The following is a 15942-nucleotide window of genomic DNA, read 5'->3' as shown; positions in this document are numbered from 1 at the left end:
TGCTGGCACATGCTGGTGGCTTAGTGCTGTGAGGCCAAATTGTAGGCTACGTTTCAAATCGCATACTTTTTTCTTTTTACGTTTAGTACATACTGCAGCTAGGGCGGCACAGTGCATAGGGTCTCATGTTTAAACCCGGCGTGGCATATTCTCCCCGTGTTAGCGTGGGTTTTCTCCGGGTTCCTCCCGCAGTCCAAAGACATGCAGGTTAGGTTAACCGTTGACCCCATAGGTGTGAATGTGAGTGCGAATGGTTCTGTCTCTGTGTCAACCCTGTGATAGTCTGGCGACCCCCCCCCCCCCCCCCCCCCCGCGCCGCTGCGACCCTGAATAGGATAAGCGGTTACAGATAATGGATGGACATACTGCAGGTGCCCTTATGAAATACGTACTGTTGCATGCAATATGCATAAATTGGGACATACTATGTCACCTTGAACTTTGACCCTCTTGCTCATGTATCCACTGCACAGAGGATTGTGGGTCAGAATAGTCAGAAAAGCATGCTGGCTTGCACTGCCAAATGTGACTATGTAGTTGGGCATCGTGGTATTTTTGGCATACTGCATTTGATATACTATATATTGGGAGATATTAAATCTTTTTCCGGCCTACTAAATAGTAAGGCACAGCCAGTGTCGGACACCGTTGGCATTCACTTATACAAAGGATGCATCTACCAGATGATGTGCAGATGTTCATGATTGTGTCACCTGCCATTATGAAGCTGAATCTACAGAAACACTGATGCCCTAATCTTGACCCAAGCCTGATGCTGTGTGTGTGTGTCTAACCCACCAATTCACAACTTTTGATCCGCTGGTTGTGTGTCGTTGAGCTGTGAGCAGTTTGAGAACAAAGTGTGATGTGACAGTTAATTTTAATATCTTATAGACTCCTAAAGGGCAAAAAAAACATCTGTATTTCATAAGAAAAAAAAACTGTTTACAAGCAGTTTTTCTTCTTCTTTCGTACCTTGTGACTCATTTCAGATTGGAAAACATTGCTTTATCTGTAAAACCACTGCAGCTGAGATATCTTTTTTTAAATTGGTCTCAGTCACTGCTTCCTCTAAACGCTTCAGCTTTCGTTTTCCATTTCCTTTAAACCCGCCTGTCCTCTGTGTCTCCAGCAGGTGGCACTGTTGCGCTTCAAAAACCTTTGAGCAAACAGTCTTAAAAGTTGATGTCGCATCACGTCTTTACTAAACGTGCAGAGAGCTTATTGGTGCAGTTTGGCAACTACAAATAAATCATGATTAAAAATAGGAATTCCCACTGTTCAACCAGTTTCTGGTAAACGAGTTGAGGCAGGATGGTGGCATGATGCAACCAGGATAATATCTAATGTCTCTCTCTGAGGAAAAGTTGGCTTTGACTAGCTTGTATTACAAATACATTTATAGGCTCATTTAAGATTTTTTTTTTTTTTTTTTTCCAAGAGATTTATTTGCCATTTGCACCCATAAGTACATTGGAAATCTGAGCAGTTTACACCGAGTCAGCTTTAAGAAAAGAAAAAAGGTAGAAAAGGCACAAGGTAAGTACAGTACAAAATAAGTTGCACATTCAACTCAACACAATAAATAAATAAATTATTAAAACAAAACGCCCTCATTGTAGTCAATAAATAAACTAAACTACCCTCTGCATAGGAACGATACCCCCAGAATACAAATATACAGTAAATATGCTCCATGACCATGTTAAAAGAACTTGTAGCTCATAAAAATATTTTTAAAAAAAAGAAATAATTAATATATTTCAGAGAATTACACGGGAAGGCAGCATATTGCACTGCATTACAGTCCATTCAGTTCAGGTGTACTGTGTGTCAATAATGGTATGGAGGTGAGGTACGGGGTATTTGTGTCCCTCTTTAATGTCCTTTGCCACCAGTCTTATTGTAGCTGGGAAGAAGCTGTTGTGAAAGTCGCAGGTTGTTTTGCATAATGCAGTGAAGCTCTGTAAAAACAAAATTACATAATGGAAAAAAATATATATTTTCCTTTTTGGGTCACAATCTGTTGATTTTTCAAACTAGTAAAACATTAACTCAGGCAGGATAAATATCTAATGTCTCTCTTTGAGGAAAAGTTGGCTTTGACTAAGCTTGTATTATCCATTACATTTATAGGCTCATTTAAATAGTCGCAGGTTGTTTTGCATAATGCGGTGAAGCTCAGTAAAAACAAAAAAAATATTACACAATGGAAACATATTTTCCTTTTTGGGTCACGTTCCCCTTTTGGGTTCAAGCTGATATTCAAATTAGTAAAACATTAGGTCAGTAATAGGCTGCATGCAGTAGGGTACCTGTTATATCCCCATGGGGGGGTTTCCCTCTGGGGAGGTGACGTCACGTCAAGGGGATTTCCACATGCTGAAGCGGCCAATCAGAGCGAGGCTGCTTCAGGAAACACAAAACTGAGTCAAACCGCGCGTCAAATATCACTCAACACATGGATTGTAGTCCGTTTAACAGCTTTTCACGGCTCGGTGCAGACATACTGAGCTGTTTTATAGCCTGACAAGTCTTTACAGGAGCTGTTTAAAAAAGGAAAGATAGAAGTTTTGACCCCAGAAGAGAAGATTAGTACAGGAAGTAATCTGGTTTTGGAAAGGATTCAAGATCCACGACGGCGGAGTTCATGGTCTTTAAGGACTCCTCACATGCGATGAAAGACATGGACATCTTCAACGGTACCTCTGGTAGGTGTTAATCTGGTGTTTTTGTGTTTGTTCGTGTCAGAAAGTGAGTGTGTGAGTGTGAGAGAGGTCTTACATCATCACCAAACATGTGATTTGTCAGCAAGAGCAGCCAACACCCATTCCCAGGAACAGAGCTCTCACTCCCTCTTTGTGCATGTTTAACTTCTAACAGCAGATTATTATTATTATTATAATAATGCTTTCTGTTTGTCCTGCAGAGCCGCGAGGGCAGTCAGACTTTGGTGAGTATAAACTTGTTTTTTTTCCTTTAGCTCAGGAGACATGAAGTCATGCATGTGTGGGTTTATTGCAACAAAAAAAAAAAAGGTGTGACCTTAGGCGACCTCATGCAGAAGGAGAAGTTCAGATCAGACCATCGTTAGTATTTCTGCTTCCTCATCTTGTATTGTAATGTTTAACCGTCACAAAGCCTCTGGTTACAGTTTGCCTGGGAACCATGATTTCCCAGAAATCATATTTGCTCTGGCATGATGCATTTGGTGTGGTGATGTCAGGCTTAGTGAGGTGCAAAACTAAACAAGACTAGATAACATTTAACAAAACTCAACAGCATTATTAAGCATTAATTTTAATATATCTATTGCTGCAACTTGTTTTCATTATTCATTAATCTACCTATTTTCTCACTTATATAAAGTATAAATAGAATGTTTATTGTCAATACTGTATATACTGCTCCTATTTATATATTCTATGGTTCATATTTTGTTACACTTTGTTTAGCTCTTTTTTTACTGTGTTCGCTGATGCATCTTGTTTTTTGCACTATCCCCTTTGCTGCTGTACACTGCAAATTTCCCCACTGCAGAACTTATAATGGAATATCTTATTTTATCTTATCTTATCTTATCTTATAAGTCTATAAAATGTTAGAAAATAGTGAAAATGCAATTATAATTCCCCAAAAGCCAAATTTGCATATTCAAATTGCTTGCACTTATTGCAATTGCAGTTCAAAACCAAGAGATATTGAGCATAGAAGTATAAACCAGCAAATTTTCACATTTGAGAAGCTGTACCCACTGATTTGTCTAATCTTTTTTTTTTTTTTTAAATACTTAAATGACTACTTGATCATTAAAATTGTTGAAGAATTGTCTGTTGATTGCCTGAGCGATGAAGCGTCTCTGCTTTGTTAACGTGTTATGGCTGCAGGAAACTCTAGTTTCTGTTTGTCTGGCAGACAGCGTAGACCTCAACCACAATATTCACCTGCTGATAACCATAGCAACAACACATAGGCAACTGTCACTGTTGACACTTTCACACTAACCAGTGTGTGGAGTAAACAACACTTTTAAGGTCATCATATACAAACAAGGAAGACTTGTTATACACAGCCGTAACACTGAGCAGCAAACAGATCTAATATAGATATTTAGTAGTCCTTTGGGAAATTCATCATGTGCCATATGGCGAACGTCAGATAAATAAACACAACTATAATAATACCACAGCAACACCAATATATATGTCCATCCAGAAATACATAAATAAATAAATTATTAAATATATTGCATTTACAGTGAAAGATATCGCCTCTTTACCCGGATGATTAATGTTACTTTCCATACAAATTTATAAAGTTTTTATGATGTTAGTATAAGCTGTCTTTGTTTCCACTGTAAAAAATAAGCTGTGGGAAGCCCTGAATTAATATACGTTGAATTATGGGTTTTCAGAGAGATTTCATTTATAATACCTACCATGTCTGTTTATATTGGTACGGCAGCACAGTTCCTTATTTATTCTGGAGGTTTTATAATTTTTGTATTGTTTTGTTAATATGATTTCATCACTTGCAATCCCCCCTTCTCTGACAAAAACTGACCTGTTATCCATAGAGCAGTGTTACCTTTATTCTTCTTTGCTTGGTATTGATTTAATGATAAACCAGCTATGGACGTTTTTGTTTTCAGACATTTTACACCAACATTATTTCAGTTACATTGCCTATCTGAGACACTATCAATATTCTTTTGCAGACCTCATTGAGGAAATCATCTCAGAGTACGGAGATCGGCCCCTCCCCGGACCTCCAGCCCCTCCTGCTGAACTCCTCTGCCAGCCACACGGCCAGAACCACCGGATGCTGCGACAGAGCACCTCACCGCCAGCTCAGCCCGTGCTGGTGGCAAGAGGCACTGCATGTCAGGTGAGTGGGTTCAAAAACGATTCGTGGGTGTGCTCTCACAGTGGGAGGTTTTTGTGCCAGTGTAGTCATTTGTGTTGTTTTGGTCTCATCTGGTTCCTATCTCCGTTAGAGGTTTCCTGCATTTCCCAGAATGACTGTTGGCAACACCCAGAGGGCATGATGGCAAATGGGGCAGCAGCAGGCCTCGACAAGCACAGATAGTTTAATTATGCACAATAGATCCTTTTATAATTTATTATTATTATTATTATTATTATTATTATTATTATATGCAGCGTTAGAAAAGCTGCATATTTTAGCTTCGATGTCAAGACTGAATGCAGATGTCATATACTTTCTCTGTGCTACTTTTCCCAGCTTGTCTTTATCCAAGTTAGACTACATTAATAGTTAGAATAGTAATATCTTAGTTAAAATAGTCCATTAATCTATTAGTTGGTCGTCAGAAAATTAATTCAGCAATTTTGATTGAATTTTGATTTGCAAAAATGACTACAATTTATGTAGTTTCAGCTTCTCAAATGTGAGGATTTGTTGCTTTATTTTTTTTGTTTTGTATAATCTTTATTTGAATATATTTGAAATATAACAAAGCATTATTATACTTTATACTATAACTTTTTCATGACTTTTTCGACATACTATACTATGACTTTTTAACGATTTTTTTTACATACTATACTATGACTTTTTTATGATTTTTTCGACATACTATACTATGCCTTTATGACTTTTTTTCGGCATACTACTCAACTGTTAATCAAAACAAAAATCTACAGATTAATTGATGCAAATAATCCTTCATTGACTATACACAAATATTGATCCATGCAGGCACAGACGAATGATTACACATCAGTGTGACTAAATTCTTTTGTCCATTTTGCCTTCATGTTGCTATTTAAAGCTTGTTGATAATTAACTCAAGAACAGAGGAAGCTTCAGTCAGGCTTCTTCTCTGTTAGGATGTAAAAAAAGCAGACTGCAGCTTTATGAAGAGTGTTTTTTTTAAAGGATTATATGTTGGTGGAAAAGACTGCAGTGTTGTACATGTGTAGTCTGCAGTCGGTTGGGTGTTTTTGTTGTTGTACAGCGTACCAGCAGCCAGTCAGGTCGGGCTCTTACCATAAAGCACGTGGTTTACAGATCAGAAGTGTTGTAATCTGATAAGATCTCAGCAACGCTGTAGCCTGCACAGACAGGTAATAATGTAGGGCACGAGGAAACCGCTGAAGTCTTTAGTAATAAATGACCTGCATGTGAGATTGCTAAATTAGATTTCGTGTAAATACAGTTTGTTAAATAAGTCTTTGCGGCCTGTGTTAGAGGATGACACACCTCCTCAGCATGCTGATCTGTGGGAGGAGGCTGAGAGAGAGGAAGGAGGAGGAGAAATGGAATAACTGTAATCTGACTCCTACTTTCAGTTTGCCTTCCTTTCTGTTTACCAGACAAACCCACCGGGAGGTGAAAGGTCACATTCTTCGTCCTGCGCTGCTTTTCCAATTGGTTGATCGACGTCGGGTTGAGCTGACTTCCTATTTCCTGTTTGCTGGCTCGGTCTGCTAGGCTTTTGTTTAGCTCTACTGTTTTAAGGCTAACAGGTTTGCCCAGGCTTACACGCTCTTTGACGACAGACGTCTGTGACTCGACAGGATAGTGTGAAACATGATCTCATGCAGAGGCATCAGCCAGATCTCCGCAGCAACGCTTTAATGAGCTCTCAGCCGGATTTACTGCTTCACAGGTGACGAAGAGGTCAACTTCTTTGTTCACTGCAGGTTTGATTATTCATCTGTTGTTACACTGGTGCTTCAGATAGATTTAAAAACTTGAGTGTGATTTCTTTGTGATACTATTTCTTCCTTTAACATCACATGGAAGCCCATCAGAGGCCTAACTGTGCAGAAATGTCTGAGTGAAGATAGGGAGCACTGCAGATAGAGAAAGTAAAAGCAGTACCGAGATATATATATATATATATTTATATATATATATATTCAACAACAAGAGTCTGAGTGGGAACGGAAATGCTTGTGGTATAAAGGGGAAATAAGATATAAGAAAATGCAAGAGGAGGAGTCAAATGAGCACATGGTTAACTCGATGCACTGATAAAAAGCACATGCATGAAGGAAAAACACATGTAGTGACTCAGTTTTTCTGCTTGGTTTCACTGCTGCCATGATGCAGAATGCTTCACCTACTGTGTCATCTGCTGTAATGGATGACAGATATCTAGTTCTCTGTTTTATCTGTAAAAACGTGCCTGAGACTGTTTGTTTGTCCTCCGAGTGTAAGTTGATGTTGTTTTCTCATGCTGGGAAGCCTATATGGTGATGATTAGAAAAACTAAATTCTGTTAGACAAGTTTTTATTGTATTTTCTGGATTTTGGATCATTTTACATCTTTGGGCCTCAAAGAGATGTTTAGAGGGGAAATGTCTCTTTGGTGGAACAGCTAACAATCCATAGACATCTTCAAAGATTACATGGGTGCCCAACTAGACACTGCTTTTTAAGGGGTCACAAGCCACAAAGTCTAGGAACCACTGGTTAAATGTTCTGTGTTATTATGTAAAATCTTAATCCGAAAAGTAATAAGTAGTTATGGCTGTCAGGTAATGTAGCGGAGTATAAATATAAAGTAGCAGATAATTAAATTTCCCACCGCTGTCTTTAAATGGATATTGTTACGGCTCAGGAGCAGACAATAGAAGTTGTTACCTGTTACTAACATATATGTGGGTATTTGGCTTGATGAAATGTCGTTCTCTTAAGCAACATGTTTAAAACCATGTTAAGAAACAGAGACCCAAGTTTGTTTTTTATTTCAGAAAAGGTTTCTCTTTTGAAGCCAGGAGAAGTGCCTATTGTTTACCATCATATCGCTATAATTTTTGTTTATCTTGCAATAGGGCTGACCCGAATGCTTCAAAGCTTCGACCGTGGCCATGGTATTCGACCTCCAAATCACTATTCGAATGCTACTTTAATTTTTTTTAGATATAAGTATGTAATAATAATGTATAAATCCCAAAACAGCCCATGAAATAAGGAATAATCCCACAACATTATTCATATTTAATTTAAAATTCATTATTATTCTCAGAGAGATATCAGTTTGTTGTGTGTAGAGGTGCGTGTGTGTATAGTAGTGCGGCAGCGGCACTGTCCCGGGCACTGTCACGCTGCTCCGCGAATATTTCTCATCAAAGCTTCGAAGCCCAGAAAATGGTATTCGGGACAGCCCTATCTTGCAATCAGTATGACCGATCATAAGATATATATATGATGTCAGTCCCTATTGTGATTAGTTGTCAACTATTAAATTAATCGTCAACTATTTTGATAATTGATTATTCGGTTTGAGTAATTTTTTAAGAAAAAAGTCTTTGTTTTCTGCTCCATTCATTTGGAACATTTGTATTGTTTTATGTGTTGCATCTTTATATGCTGCCATCTTGCCAGATCTCCTTTGTAAATATGAGGTTTCCAGCCTCAGTGGGTCTTACCTGGTTAGATGAGGGTTAAATAAGGTTAAATAATATAGTTGTGTTATTGTTTTTCCACAGCCAACCTGCACCTTCCCTCAGCCCCAGCAGCAGTCGTGCACTTCCAGAGTGATGGCTCATCCTTCAAGGGGAGCAGCCTCTCCAGCCGGTTCCTCTCGCCGTGGTCGAGGCTCTTTGTGTTCGCCGGGCTCTAAGAGCTCCCGCGGCGTTCCCTCTCAGAACTGCGGCGGCGACACCGAGATGCTGGAGCAGCTTCTGAATAAGCCCAAGCTGGTGGTGGTGGAGGAGCCCAAGGAGAGAGGCATGAGGTTTCGCTATGAATGTGAGGGACGCTCGGCCGGCAGCATCCTGGGGGCGTCCAGCAGTGAAACCAACAAGAGTCAGCCTGCGATAGAGGTAGACGCAGACGCATTTGTTTTTTTGTGTTGGACCTTTAAGGGGGTTTACTAGATCTCAGTGACAGTTAGAGAGGTTCTTAACCACAGTTGTTTGGTTTGTATTCTTTAACCCCCCGCGTCGTCCGGTGCAGACGGGTGGAGCTGGGAGGATGTGGGTTGTTGGAGTTGATTAGAAAGTCCCCGCAAATCCCAGCTCAAGTGAGGTCAAAGACGTGTGGTTTATGCCCTGCCCACATACTAACAACCACTCCCACTCATCTTCACCTTATGCAAACATCATCACACAACGAGGATGGCTGTAGAGGCGTGTGAAGGTTTTAACAGTTTAAAATCTGCGCATTTGTGTTAATGAAATGTAGTTATTTAAGTAAAACCTTTGATTGATCTTTTATTTTTGGCATTTTGCATTCTTCTTGGTGAAATCGGTACCTCAGGCACTGGTGATCGGGTCAGTTATAATACATAGAAAAAAGGAGGGGAGCTGTTGAATGCAGAAAAGTGAGAATATGCTAAATATATGCACAAATACAGACACTCCATGGTGTGAAAAACAAGATGAAATGCTTTGATTGGCAGTTACTCTGCTTCCTCAGGCAGCATCTGCTGCATATTAACATATAGTTTATCAAATTTTCTCAATTTGACAGCTACTCTTCCCTTTTTGGTGTATTAGAAATTATTACACTTCCTGCATAACAGTAAATGTGTATTTTTTTGGTGTGTATGTATGCTGTTTGGTTGTTTATGTGTCCCAGATGTCGATATGTTTAATGTTGCCTTGTATTTTTCCTACATTTAATCTTCCTGTCCTGTCTCTTTCAGATTCAAGGTCCCATCGAACACTTAAAGAGGGTCACAATCACCGTTTCCTTGGTGACTAAAGACCTCCCACACCGGCCTCACCCCCACTGCCTTGTGGGTAAAGACTGCCCGAACGGTTCAGGAATCTGTATGGTCACGCTCAATCCTCACAGCAGCCGACGTCACAGGTGCTCATCCTATCTCTCATTTGTCTCCTCTGCCAACACATTACATTTTATCAAATACATTTTTTTTTCTTTTCCTCAGACTCTTAACATCAGACTCTGGACATCATAATGTCTTTCTTGCATTTTTTAACATATAAAATGTCCTGACAAAATGTGTTTTTTTGTCTTCTGGACATGCAGCTTTGGTAACCTCGGTATCCAGTGTATTAGGAGGAAAGAGCTGGAGTCTTCACTTCAGAAGAGAAGAAGCCAAAATATTGACCCCTTTCAAAGTAAGATTACACAAACGCATTGTCATCTTTCTACACATCCATATATTTAAATATAAAGGATGATAATTTCTTCTTTCCTTGCTGTTGAAATTCATTGTGACTCCTGCAAACAGACTTTGATTTTGTGTCTTTTCCTCCCTCAGCTGGTCACACAAAGGGCATTGAGGACATGGACATGAACTCAGTGCGTCTGTGTTTTCAGTGTGAGTTCGAGTGGGAGGACGGCAGAAAAGACTGTCTCAGCCCAGTGGTGTCCAGCCCCATCTATGACAAGAGTAAGAAACACACTCTTGTAAACAACCGCACCAACGATATGTAAATATGTTTCATGATTCTCACACATTGTTGCATGTTTTGTTTTTTTCACAGAGGCCACAACTACATCGCAGCTTAAGATCAACCGTTTTAACCAGTACAGAGGTTCCTGCGCCGGCAAGACCGAGATCTACATGTTGTGTGACAAAGTGCAGAAAGGTAAGAGGAAGTTTTATTTTTGTTTTTAAATTGGGCTCCTATAGCAGAGAGTTCATGGGAGAAGCTCAGTTTTTAATACAGGAGTTAAATGTATAAAACATCCTCTGTTAGATCAGAGACGCACCAGACCAAACAGCAGACATTCACAGTATGATGATGATGTGACTCTGTCTCTCTAAGCTCCCAAACTTTAACAGCTTTTAAAACAAAGTGCTGTTGATACGAACTAAGGTATACTTTATGCGATTTGTGTTTTTTTAAGGCAGGGGTCAATTTTGTTAAGCTTACTGCTTATATTTAGTTTTTGTTGAATTTACATCTTTCAATCATTGTTGAAGAGGGTCTTCTTTTGACCGCCGTTTCTCTTTTATCATAGCATTTTCCTTCCTTCATTTTTGAGACATTTTCTCTTGCTACATCCTATGATTTAGCAGTGTAGCAGTGTGTATTTTAGTAGGACTGTCAAAGTTAATGCGATAATAACGCGTTAACGCAATTTCGTTTTAAGGCCACTAATTTCTTTAAGGCATTTATTAGGTTGTAACAAGCTCAATTTTAAAGCTAGTAGCTAGCTTAAAACTAGAAAAACCTAAGGAATCCATTGGTACCAACCATACCATACTAGCTTGTCGTGAAGGAGGCTAAATAACGCTCCGAACTTATACTAAATTTTGGCAAGGCCATTTTTAAAGGGGTCCCTTGACCTCTGACCTTCAGATATGTGAATGAAATATATGGGTACCCACGAGTCTCCCCTTTACAGACATGCCCACTTTATGATAATCACATGCAGTTTTGGGCAAGTCATAGTCAAGTCAGCACACTGACACACTGACAGCTGTTGTTGCCTGTTGGGCTGCAGTTTGCCATGTTATGATTTGAGCATATTTTTTACGCTAAATGCAGTACCTGTGAGGGTTTCTGGACAATGTTTGTCTTTGTCAGAAAAGCAAGCATATTTGCCCACTCCCATGTTGAGTATGAAATACTTGACAAATCTCCCTTTTAAGGTACATTTTGAACAGATAAAAATGTGTGTTTAATCACGATTAACTATGGACTATCATGCGATTAATCATGATTAAATATTTTAATCGATTGACAGCCCTATTATTTAGCAGTCTTTGCACCACTGTAAGTTGCCTTGGTCACTCATTTGGTATTTGTCATGCAGCAGAACTAGTACTCAACTTGAGTAAATGCCAGTATGACTGTGATTAACAGTAGCTGCTGTCTGAATATCTGTTTTTTATTGATAGTGTCAACAAATAATTGGTATTTACTGCAGGATTTTTGTGATGAAATGTGTTTGTCATCTTGTGCACCCCTGTAGAATGAAAATGAACATCCAAATGAATGTTAAGTATCATGAACTCGACTTGAAGCCAAGGGAGAAACAAAGTGTTTGTACAGTTCACAGTGTTCTATTGAAATTAGGATAAAAGACTAATCTTATATTCTAAGGTATTTGTCTTGACTGACATGGCTCTGCGTGTTGTCGCTGATCCACAGATGACATCGAGATCATCTTCAGGCGAGGGCCGTGGAAGGCGAGCGGAGAGTTTGCCCAGACAGATGTGCACCGGCAGATCGCCATCGTGTTTAAGACTCCGCCCTACCAGGACCAGGACATCACGGAGGAGATTGAAGTCAACGTGGTCCTGCGTCGCCTCTCAGACCAGATGGAGAGCGAGTCAATTACCTTCACGTACCTGCCACACAACCCAGGTCAGTCAGGACTGTACAGCACTGAACTGTAGAGTTATTGATGGCAACATCAGCTTGAATGGCTGAAATTTACTTGATATAAAACAAATGCATCTTAAAGCCACAAACACTAACAGCAGGTTAATTGAAGTATTTCTGACTCATTTCAGATCCATATGAGGTGAAGCGGAAGAGAAAGATAAAGTCAGACATCAGCTTCAGAGACAAACCGTGTGTGTCAGGTGAGACTCGGACATCTTTTCTTTGTTTGGATTTGATGGTTTTCTGGTGTGTAGAGGCAGTTAGGAGCAAACTGATGCAAAGGTGTTACTAATAACATTAACAATGGCTCAGTTCTTTGAAACCTTAGCAGACACTGCATTTTATTAATCTTGTACAAGTGTGAACTCACACTACATGTTTTAATCGACTGCGACTTTTATGCTCACACTGGACGTAAACTCCAGGTCTGTTTTGTCCGTTCACAATTCCAACAATGCTGACAAAAGAAGAGAACGTTATTCATCTCAAAGGAAATTTCTGTGCCTAAGATGATTGATATAAAGAGTGAAATAAATATAAAAGTAGTATAACTATACTATGTGCATACATACTGTATGCACATACTATATGTACCACATACAAAGTAAAATCAAATGTACATACATACTGAAGTAGAACAAATACAGGTGCAACGCTTTAATGAACCAGTTACAAAGTTTCAGGTAACAAGCAATGAACCAACTGTACAGAGAAGTACATCTACACTCAGTTACCAGTTTTATTTTTTAATCAAATGCTCTGACAAAAAAAGGAAAAAATCTGGCTGTCGCAAGACTGTCAACACTCTCTCTCTCTCGTTCCGTGTGGGGAAATCTGACACCTACCTGTCTGTCTACCTACCCGTCTGTCTACCTGCCTGATTGCACTCTGCCCGTGCACTTATTGCGCGTCCCCGGAGTCTTCCACAAACTGTTGGCTTGACAGCTGTGAGTATTAACTACAGCCAGGTTTGCCGCATGGATGTATAGAGAGAACTAGATACAGCGTTGGAGGCGGGCTCTCGTTCATTCCTATGAGAGTTGATCAGTGGCGCATGAAGCCTAAATGGCTCGACTGCCGAGAGATAAAGTACCCGGATCATCCGGCAATCAACCGCATCCATTGGGCCCACAGAGCAGGCACAGTAGTGTTTTCTTTAACTCCGCCTCCCAGCTCTCGGTCTGGGGCTCATTCACTCGAACGGAGGAAGGAAAATAACTCTGGATTCGGCTATTGGGGCATTTTAGAGTCTAATGATTTAAAAAAAAAAAAAAGATCCGCCGAGTTACAGACGTCTCTTTCCCAATGTAAGTCTCTGGCCTTTTTGGGCCCAATGGCATCAAGTGACCGACACAGAAATTGTAGTACCACCGTTTGGCCACTATGAAAATTTGCTTCAACGCTAGGCTTGCCCCGGTAGTCGGTTTTACCGGTCTTACACTGTGGTCTGGAACACACCGATTACATAATATACCCCTTCGCCGTTTTTCTTTTTTTTTAACAGCAATGAAACCCATTTAGTTCATTTTGCCGTATCAGCGCTGTGTTATCAATACATAGTCGGACGACGAACACTACAAACTGAAAGTGAATGCATCTGCTCCGCAAGGAGTCAGCTCAGAGTAGTAGGTATCAGATTTCCCACACGGAACGAGAGAGAGTTGTCAGACAAGATGATGGCGAAGGATTTGGTGTCGACTTGAAAAGCAAAAGCGCCTATTTGACAATATTTTAGATTTAAACACAATGCTATAAGGGAACCAAAAACGTAATGCGGCCCCGCAGCTAAAGCTGGACCGTAGAGGCCAGACACTCAGCCACCCGACGGTAAAGATCAAAGTAGGCGCTCTACACATATTGACCGTCATCTTTTCTTGTAAAGTGTCTGGTGTAATCGCTAACACCGGTGTTGTCACGAGTTTATTAACCTCCGGCCAGGAACAGAACTCCGCCTCGCTGCGCCGCCGGTCCTACTGCTTTTGTCCACAGAGACTGCCAAAATCAACACAAAAGTTCCTTGTAGTAACTTTAAGTGGGTTTTGTTGTCACACAACATTGCCTACACTTCTCTAATGATGCAGAAAACTCTTGAAATATTGGAATTTATTTCAAAATTTAAATAAGTTTCAAACAGCATGAATCTCATGTCATGATCCAAGTATAAAGTTCTCTACCTAATAACGGATCTTTCATCATATTTCTAACGGGTATTTATTTTCTCTGCAACCCAACCCCGTTCCCTCTCATGCATCAGAAGGTGCACCTGCAGTGGAGCAGCCCTTCCACTTCCAGCAGCCTCAGACCATGATGTCTCCAGACGAGAGGCTTTGTGCTGCCCAGCCTGGGGCCTCCGCTTTGGGGGAAATGTGTTTCAACGAACCCCAGGACTCAAACAATGCCACCGATGCAACGGCCATCCTTAATCAGTTGCTAGAAATGCCTGCACTATGGGACATGATTAACTCGTCCATGCCCTCTGGCTTTGAGCAGGGTTCCGACGCCAGCTCCACGTTTGCCAACATGGATACGAACTTTAACCAGAACTTTGGCTCGTACAATCCGGACTTTTCCCAATACAGCGACTTGCAGTTCAACATGCTCGTCAATGAGAGCCAGACTCCGCAGTCTGAGGCCCAGGACAGCCCATCCAACATGGTTCAGGTGAAGACAGAAGAGGAGCTATGAGGATAGGATAGTCAGGATCATGAAGCGCCCTTTCACACTTTCTCTGTCCACTTTAAAAGATATAGACATTTTGAGAAGTGCGCTTATTTGCTTTCTTGCAGAGAGTTAGATGAGAAAACTGATACCACTCATCTGTAAGAATGGTATCGATCTTTCTCATCTGACTCTCTGCAAGAAAGTGAGTAAGTGTATTTCCCAAAACGATGAACTTCTCCCTGAACCTCTCTGGATTTAGAGCCAAACAAGATTATGTTGTCCCAAATCCAAGACTACTGCTCCGGCTGCTTGCACTGTGAAATGTGTTTGCCCTCCTGCTTGCTCCATATCTTTATCTGAAGACCTTGCTGGTCAAGGCTTTAGCAACCAGGAGCCGGTTAACAGTCCTACATATGTGCTGCTAAATGCTGCCAGCATTATTCGTCAGAAGAAGGTGACTCACAGTCAGCGTGGAGCTTAAAAGGAGAACTAATGAACATCTATATTTAACTTGGGAACAACAGAAACCCTCCCATGAATTGCCGTCTGTTGTAGTAAATGACTGGTGAGGTAAGACTGAAATACCTGTCATGTAATGTTTGTCTAAGGTCAGTTTTGTTTGCTTCAACATAATTTTGGGAGAACGACCCGACTTCTTACAAGAAGTTGACGTAGGATTTTAGTTTTAAAACACAAAAAGTTTCAAGCACAGTAGTTTCAGATCTGCTTTACACATTGTTTTCGCCTGTTATTACTCTCTGTTGATGTTGCCGTCACACCAGCTGGCTTGTTTAATATTTAACCTACTTAAATGCAATAGAAACCAGTCCTTTTATTTATAGCTCTGTCTGCGTCAGTTCCCATTGTCCTGCAGTTTCACTCTCGTGTTCAACATTCTAATTTCCACTCGCAGCTTTTCACAAGTCCAACTCCGCCCCCTCGCTGTAACATTGTAGTGTTTCATAAGAGAAACAATAAAATGTAAAATGTAAACTGA

General features: G+C 40.4%; 1 protein-coding gene across 3 annotated transcripts; it reads left to right on the top strand.

The window, feature by feature from the left end:
* The first annotated feature begins 2445 nt into the window (after positions 1–2445).
* relb (v-rel avian reticuloendotheliosis viral oncogene homolog B) lies at positions 2446–15942 on the top strand. 3 transcript variants are annotated; one of them, XM_074642124.1, is made up of 11 exons: positions 2446–2711; positions 2930–2953; positions 4718–4887; positions 8463–8798; positions 9623–9789; positions 9970–10061; positions 10205–10336; positions 10431–10535; positions 12048–12263; positions 12413–12484; positions 14539–15942. In XM_074642124.1, exons 1-11 carry the CDS (start codon positions 2651–2653, stop codon positions 14967–14969), a joined length of 1806 nt encoding a protein of 601 aa, XP_074498225.1. In that variant the 5' UTR covers positions 2446–2650; the 3' UTR covers positions 14970–15942. The 3 variants fall into 3 exon arrangements, with proteins under 3 accessions (XP_074498225.1, XP_074498227.1, XP_074498226.1); XM_074642126.1 differs by lacking the exons at positions 2446–2711; positions 2930–2953; positions 4718–4887 and adding an exon at positions 6313–6634; XM_074642125.1 differs by lacking the exons at positions 2446–2711; positions 2930–2953; positions 4718–4887 and adding an exon at positions 6319–6668.

This window comes from Sebastes fasciatus, chromosome 7 (assembly GCF_043250625.1).
Source record: "Sebastes fasciatus isolate fSebFas1 chromosome 7, fSebFas1.pri, whole genome shotgun sequence".
Classification (NCBI taxonomy): Eukaryota; Metazoa; Chordata; class Actinopteri; order Perciformes; family Sebastidae; genus Sebastes; species Sebastes fasciatus.
The sequence above is the reverse complement of the archived record's forward strand: the minus strand, read 5'-3'. Positions and strand labels throughout refer to the sequence as shown.